At 49.0% G+C, this 19,442-nt stretch overlaps 2 protein-coding genes across 3 annotated transcripts in view; one reads left to right on the top strand and one right to left on the bottom strand.

Annotated features, from left to right (window-relative positions):
• The window catches only part of FAF1 (Fas associated factor 1), a 160,489-nt gene extending 156,841 nt beyond the window's left edge, over positions 1 to 3,648 (bottom strand). The window contains exon 1 of the mRNA XM_084266118.1: positions 3,491 to 3,648. Within this exon, the coding sequence (XP_084122244.1) occupies positions 3,491 to 3,535 (45 nt within the window). The 5' untranslated portion in view covers positions 3,536 to 3,648. The remainder of the gene's footprint in view (positions 1 to 3,490) is intronic.
• Positions 3,649 to 8,261: 4,613 nt separating this feature from the next.
• Positions 8,262 to 15,256, top strand: CDKN2C (cyclin dependent kinase inhibitor 2C). Of its 2 annotated transcripts, none has more exons than XM_084266378.1 (2): positions 8,262 to 9,087; positions 13,334 to 15,256. In XM_084266378.1, the coding sequence occupies exons 1-2, from the start codon at positions 9,016 to 9,018 to the stop codon at positions 13,706 to 13,708; spliced, it is 447 nt and encodes a 148-aa protein (XP_084122504.1). In that variant the 5' UTR covers positions 8,262 to 9,015; the 3' UTR covers positions 13,709 to 15,256. The 2 variants fall into 2 exon arrangements, with proteins under 2 accessions (XP_084122504.1, XP_084122503.1); XM_084266377.1 differs by lacking the exon at positions 8,262 to 9,087 and adding an exon at positions 9,096 to 9,622.
• The last annotated feature ends 4,186 nt before the right edge of the window (positions 15,257 to 19,442 follow it).

Genomic DNA, 19,442 nt, shown 5'->3' with positions numbered 1-19,442 from the left:
GAAAGCCTTTTTGTCATTGTAAGTTAATTTTAGTCTCCATCCTAAGTGAAACTCTAAAAGCAAAAGTAAAGTCACCAGCATACAAAAATGTCAACATCCGACACTTCTGCCATCACCCAAAGTCCATTTTTCATTCCTGGACAGTTTAATTGTGTCAGTTTCACTAAGTTCAGTGCAGCTAAAGTTTGCAATTTCAATAGGGAAAAAAAAAACCAAACCTATTTTCTTTACAATAAAAAGTGGGTCAATACACTGTGAGAGCAATTCTCTTCCACCCCCAAACTGCAAAGATCATGAACATATTTGTACCATGTGAGTACCTGGGCACCCAACCAGAGATGGAATAGCTAACACTTTGCAGTTAAATGCAACAAATCAAAGAACAGAGATGTTGACAAAAATTGGTAGAAATTACATGCCCTTAATTCCTTCAGTACACGAGGTATGTTGCAGCATCACTCTCCAACCAATTCACACGCCGTTTACCTTTTCAAAGGATTTATGCTACAAACACAAGTTCCTGGGTTCTTTCCTATGAAGGTTTTCCTATAGGCCAATGACACTTTGTGGAGAAATCCTGAATTGCATTTAGTAAAACAGCTAAAACTTGTTTGTGTGCCTGACTCCACTACTTCACCTACTTCCACTGCAAACAATCAGACTACTCATGTATAAAGCTAAGCTTCTGCATAATCTTTCCTAAGTGAGAACCTAAGAAGGAAAAGTTAAGACAGGTTGCTTACACAGCCCACATGCATGAATACGTACTTTGTACTCCCCCTGTAGCATTCAGTAACCTCATTAAAAAAGGAAAGGGAAAGAAAATAATTATAAACCACATAGAACAGGCATAAATTGTTTTGAGACATACAGGGAAAAAAAAAATCACTGTGTTCTACTCTATAGTTAAAATATTTTATAAAATTATTCAAAGTTTGTATGTATACATAATATTTTTACAGTATTTCTCTCTACTTCTGCATTCTGAAGTATGAACCTGTTACAACAATCTGAGCTAAAAGTAAAAAAAAACCAAATGCAACAGAAGATCCTGTTCTAGTTGAAATCAATGCCAGAATGCCCAATAGCTTTGAAAGATACAAAGTCCATGAAAGCATCACGAAAGCATCAAACATCAGGATTAATCATGACTTCACTGAAAAAAAAAATTATGGGGAAGGAAAACCCTTTCAGGTTTTAAAAGTTCAAAGACCACTGCTCTATCACTTTTAAAAGTAACTTGGGAAAGCCAAGTGTGAAAGTTATGGAAGTTTCCCACATGATTTAATTCAGCAAAGATTAGCTAGACAAAACTACAAATAATTTCCAGTTAAAATTTCCAGTGTGCACAACATTCTTCACCATGACACCTCACAGAAATATAGAAAATTGCACCAGAACTCAAATAGACATATTTATTAATTAAAAGGTACAGAAAGTATAGAAGGAAAAGTCATGAAGAATTACTTTGCACCTAACATTTTATTTTCCATTTTAAAGTCTTAGTGAATGAGCCATAAATTCCATCAAGTATTAAAATACCCCAAATCCTTTACCATTTTGTAACAGCCAAGACACAAAACCTAATAATGACTGACACTGTCTTTTACTAATCTGAGAGTTAGCATCAAGACAAGTCAAGTGTTTCAGAGTCAGGTAAATATTTGAGGTTATTTAGAAAATAAAGACCAAAAAAAAATGGAACAGAAAAACAAAGTAACCTGCTGAAATACAAGATGGAAAAGTTTGGGGTTTTTTTAAGTAAGCATTGTTACATGATAAAATATTTCTTGGATAGTAGGTTCAGACACATTGTGTCATCCTTGATCTACAACTTGTTTCTGTGACTCCTCCACCCATCTGCAAGTTTGCAGTAATACTTACTTGTCTTCACAGTACCAAACATCGTGGTCACTCTTCTACCTTTATTAAGTGGTTTCAAAACCCAAGCAGAAAAATACTGCAGAACTGCAAAGTAAAGTTGACACTAAAAACTTAGAAAGTAGAGATGGATTGAATACTCAAAAACCCAAAAAGCTTACACTCACCAACCACTAATGTAATCATTGTCTGGGATTCCTGAGTGTAAACCTGTTTCAGCTGGTACAGGTGTAAAATTGGAGTCCCAGTTTCCTTTTACACGGTGCATTGTTACTGGAAAAACTCCTTTATTAAACCCCTGCCTTAGATTTGAGACATCACTCCTCACACACACAAAAGTATCTCCAAGCACAGCAAAATAAAGGATCGTTACAGAAACATTTGCTAAACATTTTAACAAACATGGGTGTAAGACTCAGGTACAGAAAGGGAAAACACTTCCCAGTTGTCAACTGGGAACTCCACGTATTACATCAGTAAGATACTGATACTTTTGCAAGAGAGGAATTACATAAGGTACACTACAGTCACCCTACCTGGAATTCCAAAGAAACTCTCTTGTTAAACACACAGACTGAATGAAGGGGTTATTTTTTAAAAAAAACTAAATTAAATCACTTCACGTAGCTGAAAAAAAGTCTTTTAAGAAGTTGAACAAACAGAGAGCAGTTTTACAGCTCAGTCCAAGAATATCCAGGAACCTATCCATGTAAGAACAACTACTGCAAATGGAAAAAGCTTTAAAATGTATATATATTTGAAAGCAAATATTAATAAGATGTATTGGAATATAATCTGATACCTGCATTTGAAATAGTAAAAAGAGTCAAAAGTGCCTTGGAAGGAAATCTTCCATTTGTTTGTTTACTTGTTCTTGGAAAAGCAATATAAAACCAAGCAATACTAAGCAGCAATATATTGAACAGATAGAAAGACTTTATTCTGACAATAAGGTTTTAGAGTTGCAAGTTAAATCATAGCCCTTTTGCAGGAAGGAAAGAAAGCAAGAAACAACTTTTAAGGGCATATTTCTCCTTTCTACACAAACACATTGTTGTTTGCAACAGGGTGGGAAGAGTTTTACCGTCATTACAACAGTCACAGGCTGAGGCAACCATGAAGTTAGTGTTGATGCTATAATGGAAACACCTCTGTTCAGCGTTAATCTGTAGCACCAGTAAATGATTCATTACAAACACTCTGACAAAGCATGAGAAGCGATGAGTTTTGTATCCTCCCTGGCATTTACTTCTTCCAAGTGAGCTGGCTCACAGCTGTCTCCCAGGGCCTGGGTGGTTGTAGAGGGTTGGAACAAGCAAAGTAGATGAAAAAGCTGTTTTGTTGGGTTTTTTTTTCCCTCTCTGGTATTTAAAACTTAAACTCTCTAAGTTAAAGAAGACATTTTGTTCACGCACCTTGGGAGAGGAGGGCACACGTTCCCCATTTCTGACCGAAAAAGAAAGCAAGCGAGCAGAGAGAGGCTCTGGAAAGCGGGCTTCACACCCACCGCCCCGGACCTTCCCACAAAGAACAAGCAGCACAGCAACGCGGAGAAAGAGAAAAGCAGCCAGAGGCCACGGCGGTGTGGCGGCGGCGGCTTGAAATTTACCTGGAAATCAGCCAATATCATTTCTCGGTCCATGTTGGACGCCATTGCAGCCAGCTGCGTCCCCGGCTCCGCTCTGACCCGCGCACCTGGAGCTGCTGCCGGCGAGGACGGGGCAGGACGGGAGCTAGGAGCTCATCGAGGCGCCGGGCTCCTCTCGGGCTCCCGCGGCGCCCCCGAGCAGCCCCACCTGGCAGCTCCGCGGCGGCGGGCAGAGGAGGGGTGGAGGGAGGAGAGAGGCGGGCAGGGGGCCGGGGCCGAGATGGGAGCGGGCAGCGCTGCCTCAGCTGCTGGCCCGGGGAGGAGGAGGAGGCAGCGCCGCTCCCTCCCTGCCTCCACAGCGCCTGTCGCACATTTTGCCTGTCATTGAGGTCGCAAAGAGGCGCTTTGCGGCCGGCACGTGACCACCCTCCTGTCAAGCGCTCGCGAAGCCGGGGGTGGGGCCGCGTCTTTCCGGCAGCCCGCGGTGAGCGCGGCCGCTTCGTCCCGGCCCCGGCGGAGCCCGCGCCGATGCCCGGCGGGAGGTGCCCGTGCCGGGTAGCGGCCGGGCCAGGCGAGCGGCTGAGGGAGCCCGCGGCCAGCGCGTAGGCCTCTCCTGAGGCGACGGACCGCCTCGGCCTCCGGGGCGCCACGGCTGCGGCCCGGCCCGGCCTCGGGCGGGGCGAGCGGCTCCTCCGAGCGGGCGGAGCACCTCCGGCCCCTGGCTCGGCCCAGCGCGGCGCTGCCCCGGGGGCTGACCTCCTCCCCCGCCGCCGCCGGCAGGTGGCGGCTACACGGGCTCGGCGGCGCCGCGGGGCGGCCCGGCCGGAGTCTGCCGCCGGCTGCGGCCTAGCGGGTCGGCGGAGCTCCGGCGGCAGCGAGCCCGAGCGGGGGGGGGGGGAGAAATAAGGGCCGCTGCAGCCGCTGGCCGGAGGGCGGCTCTGCCTCCCCGTGCGGGAGCGGGGCGTCCATCCGTGCCCCCGTGACGGAGGAGCGGGCGGGATCGCGGTGGCTGCGGTAACTCGGTCCCCAGCGCTGTCTGCGTCCGCTCCTACAGCCGGCAGCTGTGCTCGCCGAGTGACCCGGACCTCCCCGCGGCACGGGCCGATCGAGATGGGGGGGTCTGTCTGGGTAAAACGGTGATTCCTCCCCTCCCCCTATACCTCACTCCAAAGGAGGAAAAACGTTTTTTCACCGAGCCAACAGACTCTGATCTGCACAGCGGCCCGCACACCAGCTTGGCAGTCCGGCACTGTAAGATGCAATTGCATTAGATACCTGAGATTTTTGTATTTTTTTAATAACGCAAATCTGACTAATGAATGCTTTTCAAGCCTGCCTCCTGCAACCTGATGCCGTTGACCGACCCCCTTAGCACTGGCGTTAAACACAAACGCTCATTCGGACACCCAATTTGCTGGTGAGTCCAAGATGTTTTGCTCTGCTCTTACCACAGCTACTTAAGATCACAGATACATCAAGCACCTTTCCTGTTAGCTAATAAAGCAACATAATGGTACCTTTGAATCAAGTTATTTTGCCGTTCTTTATTGTGTTTGTGTTGCTTTTGCTTTTTTTTTTTTTTCCATCCGTCCGTGAGGGTTTTCCACGAGTTCCTCAGACTCCGTGAGCTCCCTGCTCCCCGCCGCAGCGGCCGGGCTGGCACCGGGGGGAGCTGCGGGATGGGGACGGGGGACACGGCGCGACCGCCCACCGCGGCGGGGACAGACGGCGAACAACCGTTGCGTGGGGACAAAGGCGTATGAAAAGTTGCACTGTACCTTCAGGAAGAGTCCGCGTTCCCACGAAAAATACCTGTGGGGATAGTTTAAAGCCTGTTCGCAGACGCTGCTGGGGCGGGCGTCTGGCGGTGGAGTCGTTCAGGGTCTCCGGGGGAGGGAGGGAAGGAAGGGGGGGTGAGAGGTTGAGGCCACACTGAAGCAGCACTTGACGGTGTAAAACCAGGGCGTCAGAGAACTGGGGTTTCATACTCTATCGTGTTTCTGCTCTAGTTGATGTTGGCAGGGTTTCCCAAGAGGTTTTTATTGCTGGCTGACGTTAGCTTAACAATTCAAGCACCCCACCACCGAGCAGAAGGGTGACAAGAGGCAATGCCTTCAACCTGGGGCTTTGGTTTGTTGGGTTTTTCCCCTCCAGTTCGGTGTTATAGGCAGTTCTGGACCAGGTAGGAGGTATGGTGCGATGCCAGGGACAACCTATGCTAAATTACAAACAAATCCACCCACACATTACTAGAGAGTAATTATAATAAAGGCTGAAGTTTTAGCAACTGGATCAAAGCCAATTAAAACCTGGCACGGATCGAAGGTATAGGTATGTTGTCAAGATTAGTTGCACGGCATTCACGCCTGTTACAGTCATACTTTAAATAATGGTATCTGTATTAGATCTAAACCAGGAAGGATTGGATCCAGAACGTGAAGAAAAGGTGAAAAGCAGCACGTGTCCCGCATCGCAGGAAGTTCACGTTCAAGTCACAGCGAAAGTTTCTATTCTCCTTCTCACAACCCTTCGCTCCGAGGTGGTTTTTTCCCCTCCAACGAGTGTCAGACAAATAAGGGAGCCGGGGTGACATGAGGGAGCCGGGGTGACGTTTGCTTGCTTTACTCTTTGCAATGTCCGGCGATATCATCTCCCTCCAGAATGTGCGTGGGGTTGTTTTTTTTTCTGCTGATTTTGGAGCCAATCGGGGCGGCTCTTTCTGTTCTAGGAGTATTTTTTGTCATTCTTGAGAGGAAACGATCAGGATTAATGAGCTGCTGCTGCCTGCAAAGATTTCTGACAGACCCGTACGGTGCAAGAGGTTTGAACAGCACCTTCTGGGCGGGCAGTTTTACTCGCAGGAGGCCTGCAGCACCCCAGCTACGCTTCACATAATTATTTTGGTTCGGTGGTGTCCAGAAAGCGAGGGCTTTATTCTGAACTGTGTAACACCAGAAAAAAAACACGGGGGGGGGGGGGGGGGGGGGGGCGGCTGTTGTAAGGCTCGCAGGTCTAGCTCTGCGGCAAGTTACCAACAGGTTAACACCATCAAAGCCTGGGGATTAGTCACGAAGTAAGCCGTTGGTAAGCCGGCTGGCTGAATATTCGGCGCTTTGCAAGCTGCCTTATGCGGAAAAGCAACTCTATCTGACTACGCGGGTGTTATTTATACACACACACACTTCTTAGAGTCAATTCCGAGGGGAAATATCATTCATATTTCTGTATACAAAACTGTGAGGGCTATTACTCCTGGCCGAGAATTATCATTCTGAGGCCCTCGAAAATCCCCCTTTAGTTGATAATTTGAGCGTAGCTGCTCTCCCTGCTCCGTCTGTGGGCGGCTCACTACTTGGCACCCCTAATATTTTCACAAACAAGCGTGGGTGGGGGAATCGGTGCAGGAAAACGTAACTGCGAAGCAAGAAACACCCGAAATCGAAAGGAAAGAGAGACGCAGAAGTCGTACCGACCTCCTTCAGCTGCCCGGCTTGCAGGTTCATCCCTGTAAAACTGGTTCTGGCTCTGGCGGTTGTGGCTCTAAGTCAGGCCCCGGCTACCCCCCCACACACACCCCCACCCCACCCCCGCTCCAGCCCGGCTGCCAGCGGCGGGTCTCCCCCGCAGGGCAGCGCTGGAGGAGCTGAGGTTACTGCCAGGCAGGTTCCCTCACCAACGCACCTCCCGGAGCCGCCTCACGCGTGTTTACATTCAAATTCGCTTTCGCGCAGCGTCCACGCCAGCACCCGGAGGAGCAGACTGCCTCCGCGCCCGATAGCTTACGTGTGCTTATCGGGGAGCCACGGCACTGCATCTTACCTCCCGGAGGGCTCGCCGGGGCAGAATCCAGCCTTCCGAGGGGGCCCTGAAACTTAAAGCAACCCGGCCATTACAGCAGTTTTAAGACATTAAACGCTGTCAGGCGGAAGGGCAGTGGTATCCCTGTACCGTACCGTCGTCACTTCTTCGTCCTTTGAAGGAAATGCGAAGCCCTCGCGTCTCCTCGGCGGCAGGGTGCGTTTCTCCCTCAAAATGGCACTTTCGAATCAATCAAGGACGCCGGCAGCGCGGAAAGCGAGGAGCGCTGCCGTGGCCAGCCGCCACCACCGTTAAGACAACTTGACATTGACCCTTCCTCCTTGACCTTGTCCTCGGGGAGAGCAGCCCGCGTCGCTGCCGGGGCGGACCCCGGCCCCGTTCCGGCTGCCCCGCGGGGTGCTGAGCGAGGGCGGCGGGGCCGGGACCGGGCCCGCTCCCCCCGCTGGCAGGTGGAGATCGGCCCGCGGCCGTGCGCCTCCGCTGTCCGCGGGGAAGCGCCGGGCAGAGCCGCGGCGGGAGGCCGCCCTCCCGCCCACCCAGCTCCCCCCGATCCCCGGTCCTCCCGCAGGGGCGCGGCGGCTCCCGGTGCTAAACCCTCCTTTTCCTCGTATTTTTCCCCCCCGTGCTTTCCCCTCCCTAGGCCTCAGCAGCTCTCCTCCTAAAAGCACCCTGACTGTTATGGCCGTGCCGGGGCAGTGCCGCGGCCGGGCTGCGCGCTAAGGGGAACGACACAAGGCGCCGCGCTGCAGCGGCGGCGGGACCGGAGCTGGGGCCTGCGGGCCGGGGCCGGGCGAGGGGCGGGTACGCGCCGCTGCAGGCCTTCCTGCCCGGCCGCTCAGCAACTCCGCCGCGCCTCCTTAAATCTCTGCCGTTAAAATGTGGGCGGGTGTTTCAACTCAAAAAGCGCTCAAATTTTTTTTCTTTTCAAAAAAAGCTGATGAGGTTAAAAAAAAAAAAAGGGGGAAAGGAAAAAAAAAAAAAAAAAAGAGAGAGAAACCGGCTTCGTGTCCGTAGGATACAGAAGTAGCGATTGTTTGTGCTTAAAAAAGGGGGAGCGCAAAGTCGCGGGCGGAGGCAGCGCCCGCGGACCGGCAAGTGCAGCTTTATTTCGCGGAGTTGAAAGAGGAGGCGAGCGGCGGCTGTCACTGCGCTGCCGACCACAGCCGGGCCGGGGCGGCGGCGGGCACCCGCGCAGCCCCTGCCCCCGCCCGGAGCTCCCCCTCCGCTCCCCGGCTGGGGCGAGAGGCGCGGCTGTCGCCAGGGAGCGCCCGGCGGAGCGCGGGCAGAGCCGGCGGCGGCCGCGACAGAGACGGCTCCGCGCCGCTGCTCCTCCGCGCCCTGAGCGCGGGCGGCCGGTACGCGGCAGCCCCCCCCCACCCCCCCCACTCCCGCCTGCTCCCCGTCGCTACCGCCAGGCCGCCGTCGCCGCCGCCCGCGGACCCGCCGCCCTCCTGGATGCTCCGGAGCCGCCGCCGCCGGGGGCGGCCGCCGGGCGGGATCGAGCCCGCCCGCTGCGCGGAAGCTGCGCGGAGCCGCGGGAGTGAAGCTGCTGCGAGGAACGAAGCCGCAGCGGGGAGCGAAAGCACCGAGGGAGCGATCTCAGCGGCGGGGCAGCCGCTGCCGCCGCGCCCTGCCCTCCGCGGGCGCGGCTCGTCCTTCTCTTCCCTGCTCGGCCCGGACTAGAGGCGGCGGTGTGGGATGAAAGGGGGGATCCCGAGCGGGAGTGGATGCACACTGCTACGGAAGACTTTTCCTCGGAGCTGTTGCTGCTAAAGTCTCAGATCCCGACTGTGAACAGGGTGGGTTGTCTTCTCCTTCCAAGATCTCAGGTCTGAGTGAGTCTCCGGTGTACGTGTATATATGTTACCTATAACATATATAATATATTGCATAGCTATTAATCTATACCTCCCCCCCCACCCCCCCGCAAGTGGCCAAAGTCTTTAATAGGAGTTACTCTATATGTGGAAGCAAAGAAATCTTCTTTCAAGTGGAGCTGCAGTTTTGCTGAATAATCACGTGTGAGTTAGGGGCGGGCTCTTGGCAAGGAGGTTTTTTACGAGTATTTACTACAAGGTCTACTCCAGAAGATTAACCATCCCAATCCTTCTGTCAGTCTCCGATGCCATGCCTGGTTAAAAAAAAAAAAAAAAAAAAAAAAAAAAAAAATCTCATCTCTTTTCCGATCGTCAGTCACCCTAAAGAATGGCCGAGCCTTCTGGGAACGAGCTGGCGTCCGCGGCTGCCAAGGGGGACCTAGTGCAACTTACTAATTTGTTGCAAAAGAATGTAAACGTCAATGCACAAAATGGATTTGGGAGGACTGCGCTGCAGGTTGGTATCCAGAGAGGGAGAAAAATATTTCATCACTGGTACCTACGTGACCCGGGTTTCCAAAAAAGACAACGTTTTAAGCAGGCTGGTGGATGAAATTCGAGTGGTTTTTCAAACTCGTTGGATGCCATATTTTATAACTTTGGTGGCTCCAACTCCCTAAAATGACGTACTTGAAATAAAACTGGTCAAAACCATTATTTCAATCGGGGATCACCCTCAATGTCAAACGGGCTACGAGTTTGCTAATATTTTGTAACTTCGTGGGGAGGAGGCAAGGAATGAGCCAGCCGAGATGGAAAGAAATCAGCTTAGGTGAGCAGGATTTCGTAGCAGGTCTGTAAACACAAATGTGCCGTTCTCTGAAGCTTGGGATTTTTCTTTTTCTTCCTCCGTTGTGGTTTTTGTGTGTTGTTTTTTCTCTTCTTCTCCCCCCCCACTCCCTCCACCCCCGTCCTCCCCCCTTCTTTCTCTGCTTTTCGAGCCGGACTTGTCTCGGTCCTGGGGTCTGCCGGAGGTGGTACTTTTCCTTTCTGCGCTGTTTGTGAGGAATGACCTTTCTCATTGGGAAGCATGTTGCTCCGAACCCAGGACCTTCGATGTACGTTCAGGGTTAGCCCCGCGGGTTAGGGTTCCAGCCGAATCACTTGCTTTTTCATTCATAATCGAGGCTTTAAAATTTGCTGCTTTAGATCGGTTTAGCAGGGCACCGGGTCCAGCGATTTCCTTTCTGATCGTATAGGGTGCTATGTCCTAATTTTTAAGTGTGTGGCTGTGCTGGCAGGAGTTGGAACTGGTCCAACTGCTCACTATTGGAGCTGATGAGAGATTTTGCTTTTAATAATATCAGATAATGATGCCGAAAAGGCTAGAATACCACCAAATAGTGAAAGAAGTGATTTATAAATCCGGAGGGGGAAAAGAAGTGTGATTATTTGTGCTTGAGGTGTAAGTAATGAAATGTGGAAGTGGAGCTACAGGTCTTTTGAATTTCACACATGAGAAAAATCGATTTTTAACTTTTTCCCCCCCACCCCCTTCCCCTTAAACCATGACAATAATTTCTGAAATTGGCGTTTTAAACAGCATAGAGCTCACAACTGTGCTCGAGATATTTACAGCTTTTTGGCTTAACATCAAACTGTTAGAGCCGGAAAATTAGCACCTCTTGCTAAAAAGCAGGAATGACCCCCTCCTTGGGGTTTTTTTTTTTTGGACAATTTCTCTGAAGCTGGAGATCCGTGAGCTCCTCTCTGTCCTGTCAGCACCTAAATAGGGCATCGCATGGCAGTGCAGGCACTTGCAGCAACTTCTCAGGGACTGAAAGGTTTTAAATCAAAAACTTACACCAGCTAACTTCTGTAAGAACCCAGGGAGCACTTAGCGAGCTGGTTTATCCTCGGGACGAGGGCTGGAAACCGATTTATCCTACACTAATGCATTTTTTTCCCCCTACAAGCAGCTAACTGTCCGTGTGCTGAAGTTAGGCATAATTTACACAATGACATAGCATCCAGATATATTAAACAAGCATCCGTGTCCTAACAATGCTCCTTATCGCTGCCTAATCATAGCTGAGCTAATGAACCACAACAAAAATCAAACCAGGAGAATCTGTCGACTTATTTTCAGTATGTATCATCCCGAAATGTGCTGTGGGTGCGTGGCCACGCTCGAAAGAGCTCTGTCAGTGCACTCTCCCCAACCGAGATCATCTCTCTGTAATCTCTCTCTCCATTTAAAACGGAGACAATGCTCCTATATTAATGTTAATTAATTTCTATTTTCCTTCCGCGTTTATGTTTAATTAAACAACTGCCCGGCTTGTCTCTGTTCTTTTTATCCCTGACGAAGTGTACCTATGCAGGCCTCAAATACATGTCCTGCCCTTATGCTCTTCGTCTGACTTACTCAGTTTGTGCTTTCTCCTTCTTTGCCTCCCTCCCCCCAAGTGAAACTTCGCAAAATAAAGGGCATTTGCCCTACACTTGTAGCCCACGTCCCGGTAGCATCACCTTTAATATGCTTTTTTTCTGCACCCCACCCCCCACCCCCCACCCCCCCCTCGCATCTTTAACTGAAGCCTTCAGCCTGAACAGAGAAAACTCCCACCTAAACCGATTCCTTGTTTTGAATTCACAAATAACACGGCCTGGGCCCTCAAAAAAATAAAGGGGGGGTGGGGGGAGACGACACCAAAATGCCCAGATTTTACTAAAGAAAGAGAGATCACAATGCTCTTGTTTTCTTTTACACCACTTCCATCTCCAGCCAGAAGTGAAAGAAATGGCACACACCGAGCTGGAAGCCTTGGGGCACAGGGAAACCTCTTTCCCTGAATCCCAGCCTGTCTTATCTGCACTTTTGCTCTTGTCTGTAGATATATAATATACGGGGCAGCCTTACAATCCAAACGCTGTGGTAATTACATTTATTGTAGCTTGTTTTCTCTTAAAAAGCCTGATGCATATTTTTCTCCAGGAGAGTTTTTCAGCAAATCCCTCGCAGAAGTTGTACATTATGCTAAATCTAATGCACTGTAAAGCTCATCTGTGCAGATAATTAATTTTTTTTAACCAAGATTTGCAAATCAATGTATGGACATTTCTAAGAAAATAGAAAAGATTTTTTTTCCCCCCGAATTTGACAGTTAGAGTGAGACTTATAACAAGAACAGAAAAATATTGCCTAGAGGCTGGAGATTATACATTACCATGTTTATTTTTTCCTAATTCTTCGAAAAAACAAATAAGATAAATTTGGGGGAAATCGGTGCAAGCTGTTAAGTGCCATATAAGAGAGATTTGCGTTCTGATTATGACAGAATTATGATGCAACAGAGAAAATTTAAAGAAGCTTTTTTTTTTTTCCCCTGAGAGAAACAGTCAAAAAAATCCAATTATTGTTGTGTTTTAGTTTGTTGTTTGTTTGGATTTTTTTTTTTGAGGGGATGATTTTAACAATATAATATATCCACAGTTGACTTATAATGAAATTATGAAAGTGTAATATTATATACTGGTTTTAGAAGAAAACTTCTGGAACTTTGAAACATTCCTTTTAACTTCTCCTTTTTGGGTGACATAATGAAACACAAATATTGGGGGGAAAAAATTCTTCTGACATTTATTTTTCTTAGCAGACAGAGCTATGGTACAGGTCAAATATTTGTTTTATGATAATGCACAGACAATGTAAACACCTGAAAGCTTATAAAAACACATCCTACATTTGCTGTTGCTGAGGTAAAATATCTGCTCCTCGGAGCCCCTATACTTGGTGTTTAACGAGATTAAACAGTAATGCAGAGGTGTCTCAATACTCGGGCAGATAAAACCGAACTATACTTAATTTTCCTGTGTTAAGGGGCTGAGATAACCCACGTTGGGAGGCAAAAAAAAAAATCTAATATATAAATTCCCAATTCTACACCGCCTGTGTCAGACATTAATCTTTTCGAGGCAGAAAGCTATTATCACCGAAATGATAACATCTTTCACCATTTCGGAGAGTTTAGTAACAAAAAAAAAACCACCCATGTAAACTCGATGTTCTGGTGCCTCGTTAGTTTTATAGTGGGGCTCTCCTGGCTGTTTTAAATGAGGTTCCAGCCGTGACAAAACCCAGGGATGGGAACTGAGGATCTGAAGCCAGTGCTGGAGCAAACACCCCCCCCCCCCTCGGCATTCAACTCTTCTCTTTCTTTCATAGGTAATGAAACTCGGGAACCCCGAAATTGCCAGGAGGTTGTTAATTAACGGTGCAAACCCCAATCTGAAAGACAGTACTGGCTTCGCTGTAATACATGACGTAGCCAGAGAGGGTTTTCTGGACACTTTGCAGACTCTGCTGGAGTTCAAAGCTGATGTTAACATTGAGGATAACGAGGGCAACCTGCCCTTGCACTTGGCCGCCCGGGAGGGGCACGTGCGGGTGGTGGAGTTCCTGCTGGAGCGCGCGGAGTGCAAGGTGGGCCACCAGAACAAGCGGGGGGCCACCGCCTACGACCTGGCCAAGCTCTACAACAGGTCCGCCGTGGTGAAGCTCTTGGAGGACAGCAGCTTCTTCCCCGCAGCCATGAATTAAATCCGACCCGGACGCGCCCCGCTTTGGACATTGAGGCTTTCACAGCCTTTTTTTTTTTTCCTTTTTAATAACATTTGTTGCAACTTTACTTCTTCTTTTTTGTTTCATCTTTTTTTTCTTTTTTTTTGTTTTTTTCCCTTTCCCGATAATGTAGGTCTGGCGAAATTCTAGAGGTGGGTTTGGAGATGATGGAAGTGTTCAAAATCCACGCTCTCGGCAATTCCTTACACCTGCCATTTACAAAGTACTTACAGACTCAGCCGTGTATATGTTGGTCGCTCATATCTACCTTTCCAGTATCGAGTTTTACAGTTTATTTTAGGTCATTCGTATTAAGTCATTAATTCAAGAGCTACATATTTACATGCTTAATGTTGCTGGACTTTTAAGAAAAGGAAGTAGCTTACTGCGAATTCTCCCACCTCTCACCCCCCGCCCCTCCCCCCTCTCCCCCTCGATCCCCCCCCCCCCCAACCTTTGGGTCAGGTTTAGGAGTTTGAAATCCTGTTTTGGATTAAACCAGCCTTTTAAGGGGAAACCTGCAAGACTCTGAGCTCGGGCAGACCTTGAAGTCAAAGGCTGCTTGGCCTGAGCACAGAGGATAGAGCTCAGAGGCTTTGGGAAATAGCTGCATTTTGACACTAACAAGAGCTTGTAGAAGTAGGTCACTTACTTTCTAAATGTAGATGACACTTTTCCCCTTTGTATATTTAAACTTTCACCAAGCTGGTTTTGAATTTAGTTACCAGAAACAGTGTAAGTGGTGTTTTTTTGATTGCCAGAGGTTTTAAACAGCTCAGTTTAGTAGTTCGTGTTTACTGTGCACTGAACAAGACGTTTTTCTCTAGTTTCAAAACAAGCAGCAGAGAACCATTGTCAGAGAGGCAAGAGGACACAGAAAGCAAGTTTTCTGGACGCTTCGTAAGCTGAGTGCATTTTAGATGTTCTTTGAGAAACATTTCCTTGCCACCAACTATTCTGTTTTGCCTGGAAATAAACTATTTTAAAGCTAGATGCACGAAAACAGGACTGTTTGAATGCAGTGGCGTTGGGGAAGCAGCGCGTTTGATAATTGGGAAGTTCGGTTATTGCCTGCGCCTAAAAACCTATTTAACCATTGAAAAATTGTCATCGCGATGCAGTTGAGAGTGTTCATCTAACTCATTTACCTCTCCGGCTACGGCAGGAACTAACGACGCTCAGCAGGATCGGGAAGAGTTTAGCACGAAACTTGTAACATTTGGGCAGGATTTAGTTGTTGGGCAGATGGGCAGTTTAAAGTGCTTTCTTTTGAACAGCCGAATACTTAATTGCGCGAAATAGAAGGTTTTTTAAATCAACGCAAAATGATTAGTACTTATAAATGCACTTAAAAGAGGAAGGGGTGTATATTAGTTTAAATTTTAACTCTTCGGGGGAAAATATATCTTAGCCCCACAAAATCAGTTACTATCGTTTTCGAGTATAAAGTAATTTGCTGGAACTGTCTGTCATGTTTACTACATGCTCTGTCACACTGCTGTGGTTTCTGATTAAAAACCTCTGTGAAATATGAAGTTTTGCGCGCTTTTGTTATCATTTTTTGTTCACAAAGGCTCTAGAGAACATTAACCCGGGCAGCACGGCACATAGGATGCACGGCTGGGGAAATAACCCGCAAAACACCCGGAATAAAGAGCACTAAAAGCCACCCGGAGTATTAAACCCGAGCAACCCGTCTCCCTTCCCTCATGTCCCGGAGGATGCTCCAAGCTTTTTCCCTATCCACAACTAGTGCCCTGCGCTCTTAGAAATCAGAAATCCGCGCTCCTCCCAGGATTTCTCCCAGGCACTGCTACGGCAGAGGGGAACCCCGAAAGGTAACAGTCATCTCTCATTTTTCACTTGTGCTACTAAAATATGTAAATAGAACTACCCTCTTCCCAGACCCGTTTTGAGCTCCACCCGCATTTAATTTAAGCTAAAACGCAGTTTAAGTAGTGGCCTAATAAAAAAGACTGCTTTCCCGAGAAAAATGCCCTGCCTAGTCAGAAATAGCGGCTTTTACTGCATGCCAGCAGCTCACCTTAGAGCCGGGACGTGTTACACCACGATCCATCCCTCTTACGTTAGCGGGTGGGACACGGGAGATGTTAAGTTTGGCTTAAAGTTATGTTTTATTTGCTTTTACCTCTGGATCTTTCTGTGTAAGTCACTCCACCTATGGAGAACAATGTGACACGCTGACATTCCTAGTTAGATGTTGGGAACACGAAAATTATTCCCTGATGCCTCAGGAAGTTAAGAGTTACTACAAAAAGCCCCTGAGGTACAAGAAATAAATCAGCTGGTGGGTGAGATGCACCTCACAGGGGTTGCGGGTGAAAAAACGGGTGCTGGGGGGGATGCTGGGACCTTGCTTTCCTGCACGAGTGTTTAAATTCGCTGAGCCAGGAGCAGATAATACAGAGCAAGTCTCATTAACAGGGAATCTTTCTGCCGGAAAAAGATCCTGGTAACGGGTGAGGTTTCAAAAAGGATTTCTGTGATTTATTCTTTTCCCTTACTCGTCCGGCAACACCTCAAAGTCCGGCTGTACAAATTAGAGTTATTTGTGGAAGTGTGCAAAACTCTGCGTGTGGGGTGGAGAGAAACCTTTCCGAGAGCTTTTATCGGGGCATAAACAGGCTGGGAAGTGAAGCCTCCCAGGCAGGAGCAGAGACTGTCCTGCGGCAGCCCAGGAGCAGGCAGTAAACAGGACAGGATCGAGGCGAGGTGTATAAATAGCAACAAATACAGCAAGCGCGGAAAAATATGAAGAAATAGAGTCCAAAATGCAGCAGGAGCAGGCTACGGGAGAGCACAGCTGTGGGGCAAGAGCCCTCTCCCCTATTTCAGTTACACGGACCAGCAAAGCTCTTCCACTTGACCTTTGTTTCCAAATCACCCTCGGAACAACGGCGGGGGGTGCCGAGTTTCTTTTGAGAGGGGGCAGATCCTAAAGGGACCCCGCAGGGAACGGACAGAGTTTAATCTGTGGCAGCAGCACCCGGAGAAGGCGAAATAGCCGGTCTGTGAGTGCTGGGGGAGGGAGAGGGGGAGCCGCACGGCTGAGCCAGGCACATAGAGCTGGCCGGGCGCTTACGCGGGGGAGCGTGAACCTGGAGGTATTTGCAGGTGAAATGAGCTCAGCCGCCGCTCCAATAAATGACTGCACACTTAAGGACACGAAAAGACTCTCTTTCCAGTTTTCGGTGAGGGGAGAGAGATGAATTCAAGGCTTTATTCCATGGTGGGATAAGAAATCAGCTTCGTAGGCAATGCCGTTGCATCGTTCACACGAAGAAAGAGTTAAAGGAGTAGAAACCTCCCCCACTTTTATCTATTATAATAAAGAAAAGGGTCTCTTCCACAAATATACCTGGAAAGTCACCGGGCAGCCAGAAGCAGCCACGCATTATTATCTACTCACTAAAGTGCTGAAATTCCCTCGGAAAAAAAAAAAAAAAAAAGCTAGGGAAGGAAAGTTGCTGCATTAATTTGGGCAGTTATACTGGGCATAGAGGGGGGAGGAAGCGGGGGGGGGGGGAAGGGGGGGAAGAGAGAGAGGGGAAAAAAGAAAACAAGAAGGAAAGAAAGAGAGAGAGAGAGAGAGAGAGAGAGAAAGAAAGAAAGATTTCTCACCAAGCCTCAGAAAAGCCTGCCCCACAACACATGCATTCAAAATGTCGGTGCTCCCGGAGGGCTCTGCAGGGATCCCCGGGGAAGAGGGAGGGTCGGGGCCGGCGGAGGTGCGGGGCAGGTCGGGCGGCCCCCGGGGAGCGCGCCCGGGAGCGGGACCGCCGGGCGAAGGGGGGAGGGGGGGGGGGAGCCCGGCTCCGAAACCGTTAGGTTGTCTCTACGGTTCCTCTCCCCTTTCTCTTCCTGTCCAAATATTTTTAAATTTACGCGCCTTAAATAACAGTCTGATTTTATTTATTTAGTTTCCTCCGCGGGCTCTGCCGCCGCTTCGCCTCGGTCCCCCGCCGCGAGGGGCCCCGGGGGCGGCCGCCGGCCCGCGCAGCGCTCCGCGCCCGGCCGCGGCTCCGCGGGCACCCGGCCACCGCGGCACCTTCCCCGCTCGCCCCCGCCGCCGCATTTCTTCGCAGCCTGCGCTGCGCCGGGCTTTCCCCCTGCTGCTTCTTCTCCTTTTTTTTTTTTTTTTCCCCCTCTTTTCTTCCTTTCCTTTCTCCCTCCCTCTCTCCCTCTCCCCGCAGTCGGGACTGGCACCTCCTCAGCGTTACCCCGATGCCTTCGCAGCCTCAGCCGCAGTGAGTACAGCAAAGGGACCCACATCTGCCGGGGGGGATATTTATGACACATGTTTGTGGCTGCTGCCCGGGCTGCGGCGCTCCCGCTGCAGCTCGGGGCTCTCCTCCCTCAGCCCCAGATTTCAGGGATGCAGAAGCATCTTCTCCCAGCGCAGCCCCGCGCAGAAGACAAAAAGAGGCAGGTTCGTCTCCAGGTTTCCTTAAAAAATAGGAAGCAAGGTGTATCTCCCTGCCAGAGCTTTCAAAGACCTTCTGTTACATTTGAAAATTGCAGGCAGGGGAAACAGGGGGAGGGAAAGTAAATAAATGAAGCTTGGTTTCTGTGCCACGGAGGAGAGGAAACGATCTCTGGATGTAGAGTACAGGGCACGTTTCTGATAACCAGATGTGCCAGGTCTTGCCCTGCAGACCCACATTACAGGGAAAGAAACGAGCTGCTGCTGTGGCACTGAGGGGTAAGATGGCTCCTGGCGTTTTGAAGAGGCACTGAGTACAACTCACCGGGGACATTTTACAGTGCTAAAGGTTATTGCTTGTCATTTTGTACTTTTTCCCCAGAAGGTTTGAAGTACCTTTCAGCACGGTATCGGTTAGATTTGTGCGAAGTTCATCTTAAGGAACCAGGAGGAAGAAAACTCCCCTATGTCGGATACTTCAGAATAACCTTGACCTTTCATTAGTGCTTATCCTTAAAGATAAGTCATACAGGGAAAGCAGGGAATTGGGCAAGGCACCTGCGAAAGCACAAATGAAATGTCTCTATTTTTAAACTAGCGATGAAATGGCTCCGGATCCCATGAAGCAAGGGACACTGAGGGGGCTAGAAGCCAAAACCTAGAGCTTGCTGGCAAAATTCAGCCTGATACAGACAGGAACCCGAGTTCATTTCCTCAGCCCAAGATGCATTTTCTGCCATTAGTCCAATCAGCTCTGCTGAAACTCGAACTGCCAAAAAGGGTAAATTCCCTCCGAAAGAAACTGAATCAGCCAAAAGCGTAGCCAGCTTTTCAGGGAAGTACCAGACCACTGAACCATGTTTCCAGTTGCATTTCTTTGTTCCCCTGTAACTGCTTTCTGATAGTTGGAGACCTAATTAAGAGGACCACTGGTATTTATGAGTATTTCAAATAAAAAAAGAAGCCTTATTCTGCATAGGAAGCACAAAACGGAGCAGCCACTAAAAGGTTAAAGTCAATTCACAGCTCCTGGTGAAAGTTTCCCTTCAGCAGATAATGCCTATCAAGATGGTCTGTCTTTCTCCTGTTACACCCTTAGAGCAGGAAACGGGCAGCATTTATATGGCAACACAGCCCTCTGCCCTCCTCAATATTAAGATTATTATCAGCACAATGATATTTTAATGAACAGTCTTAGACACAGAGCTAATGAACATTAAAGGAAAAGACACTGGCCCAGCAGTGAGCACAACCGAATGCGATGATGCC

Source organism: Gallinula chloropus (assembly GCF_964237585.1).
Source record: "Gallinula chloropus genome assembly, chromosome: 6".
NCBI lineage: Eukaryota > Metazoa > Chordata > Aves > Gruiformes > Rallidae > Gallinula > Gallinula chloropus.
This window is presented reverse-complemented; position numbering and strand designations above follow the sequence as displayed.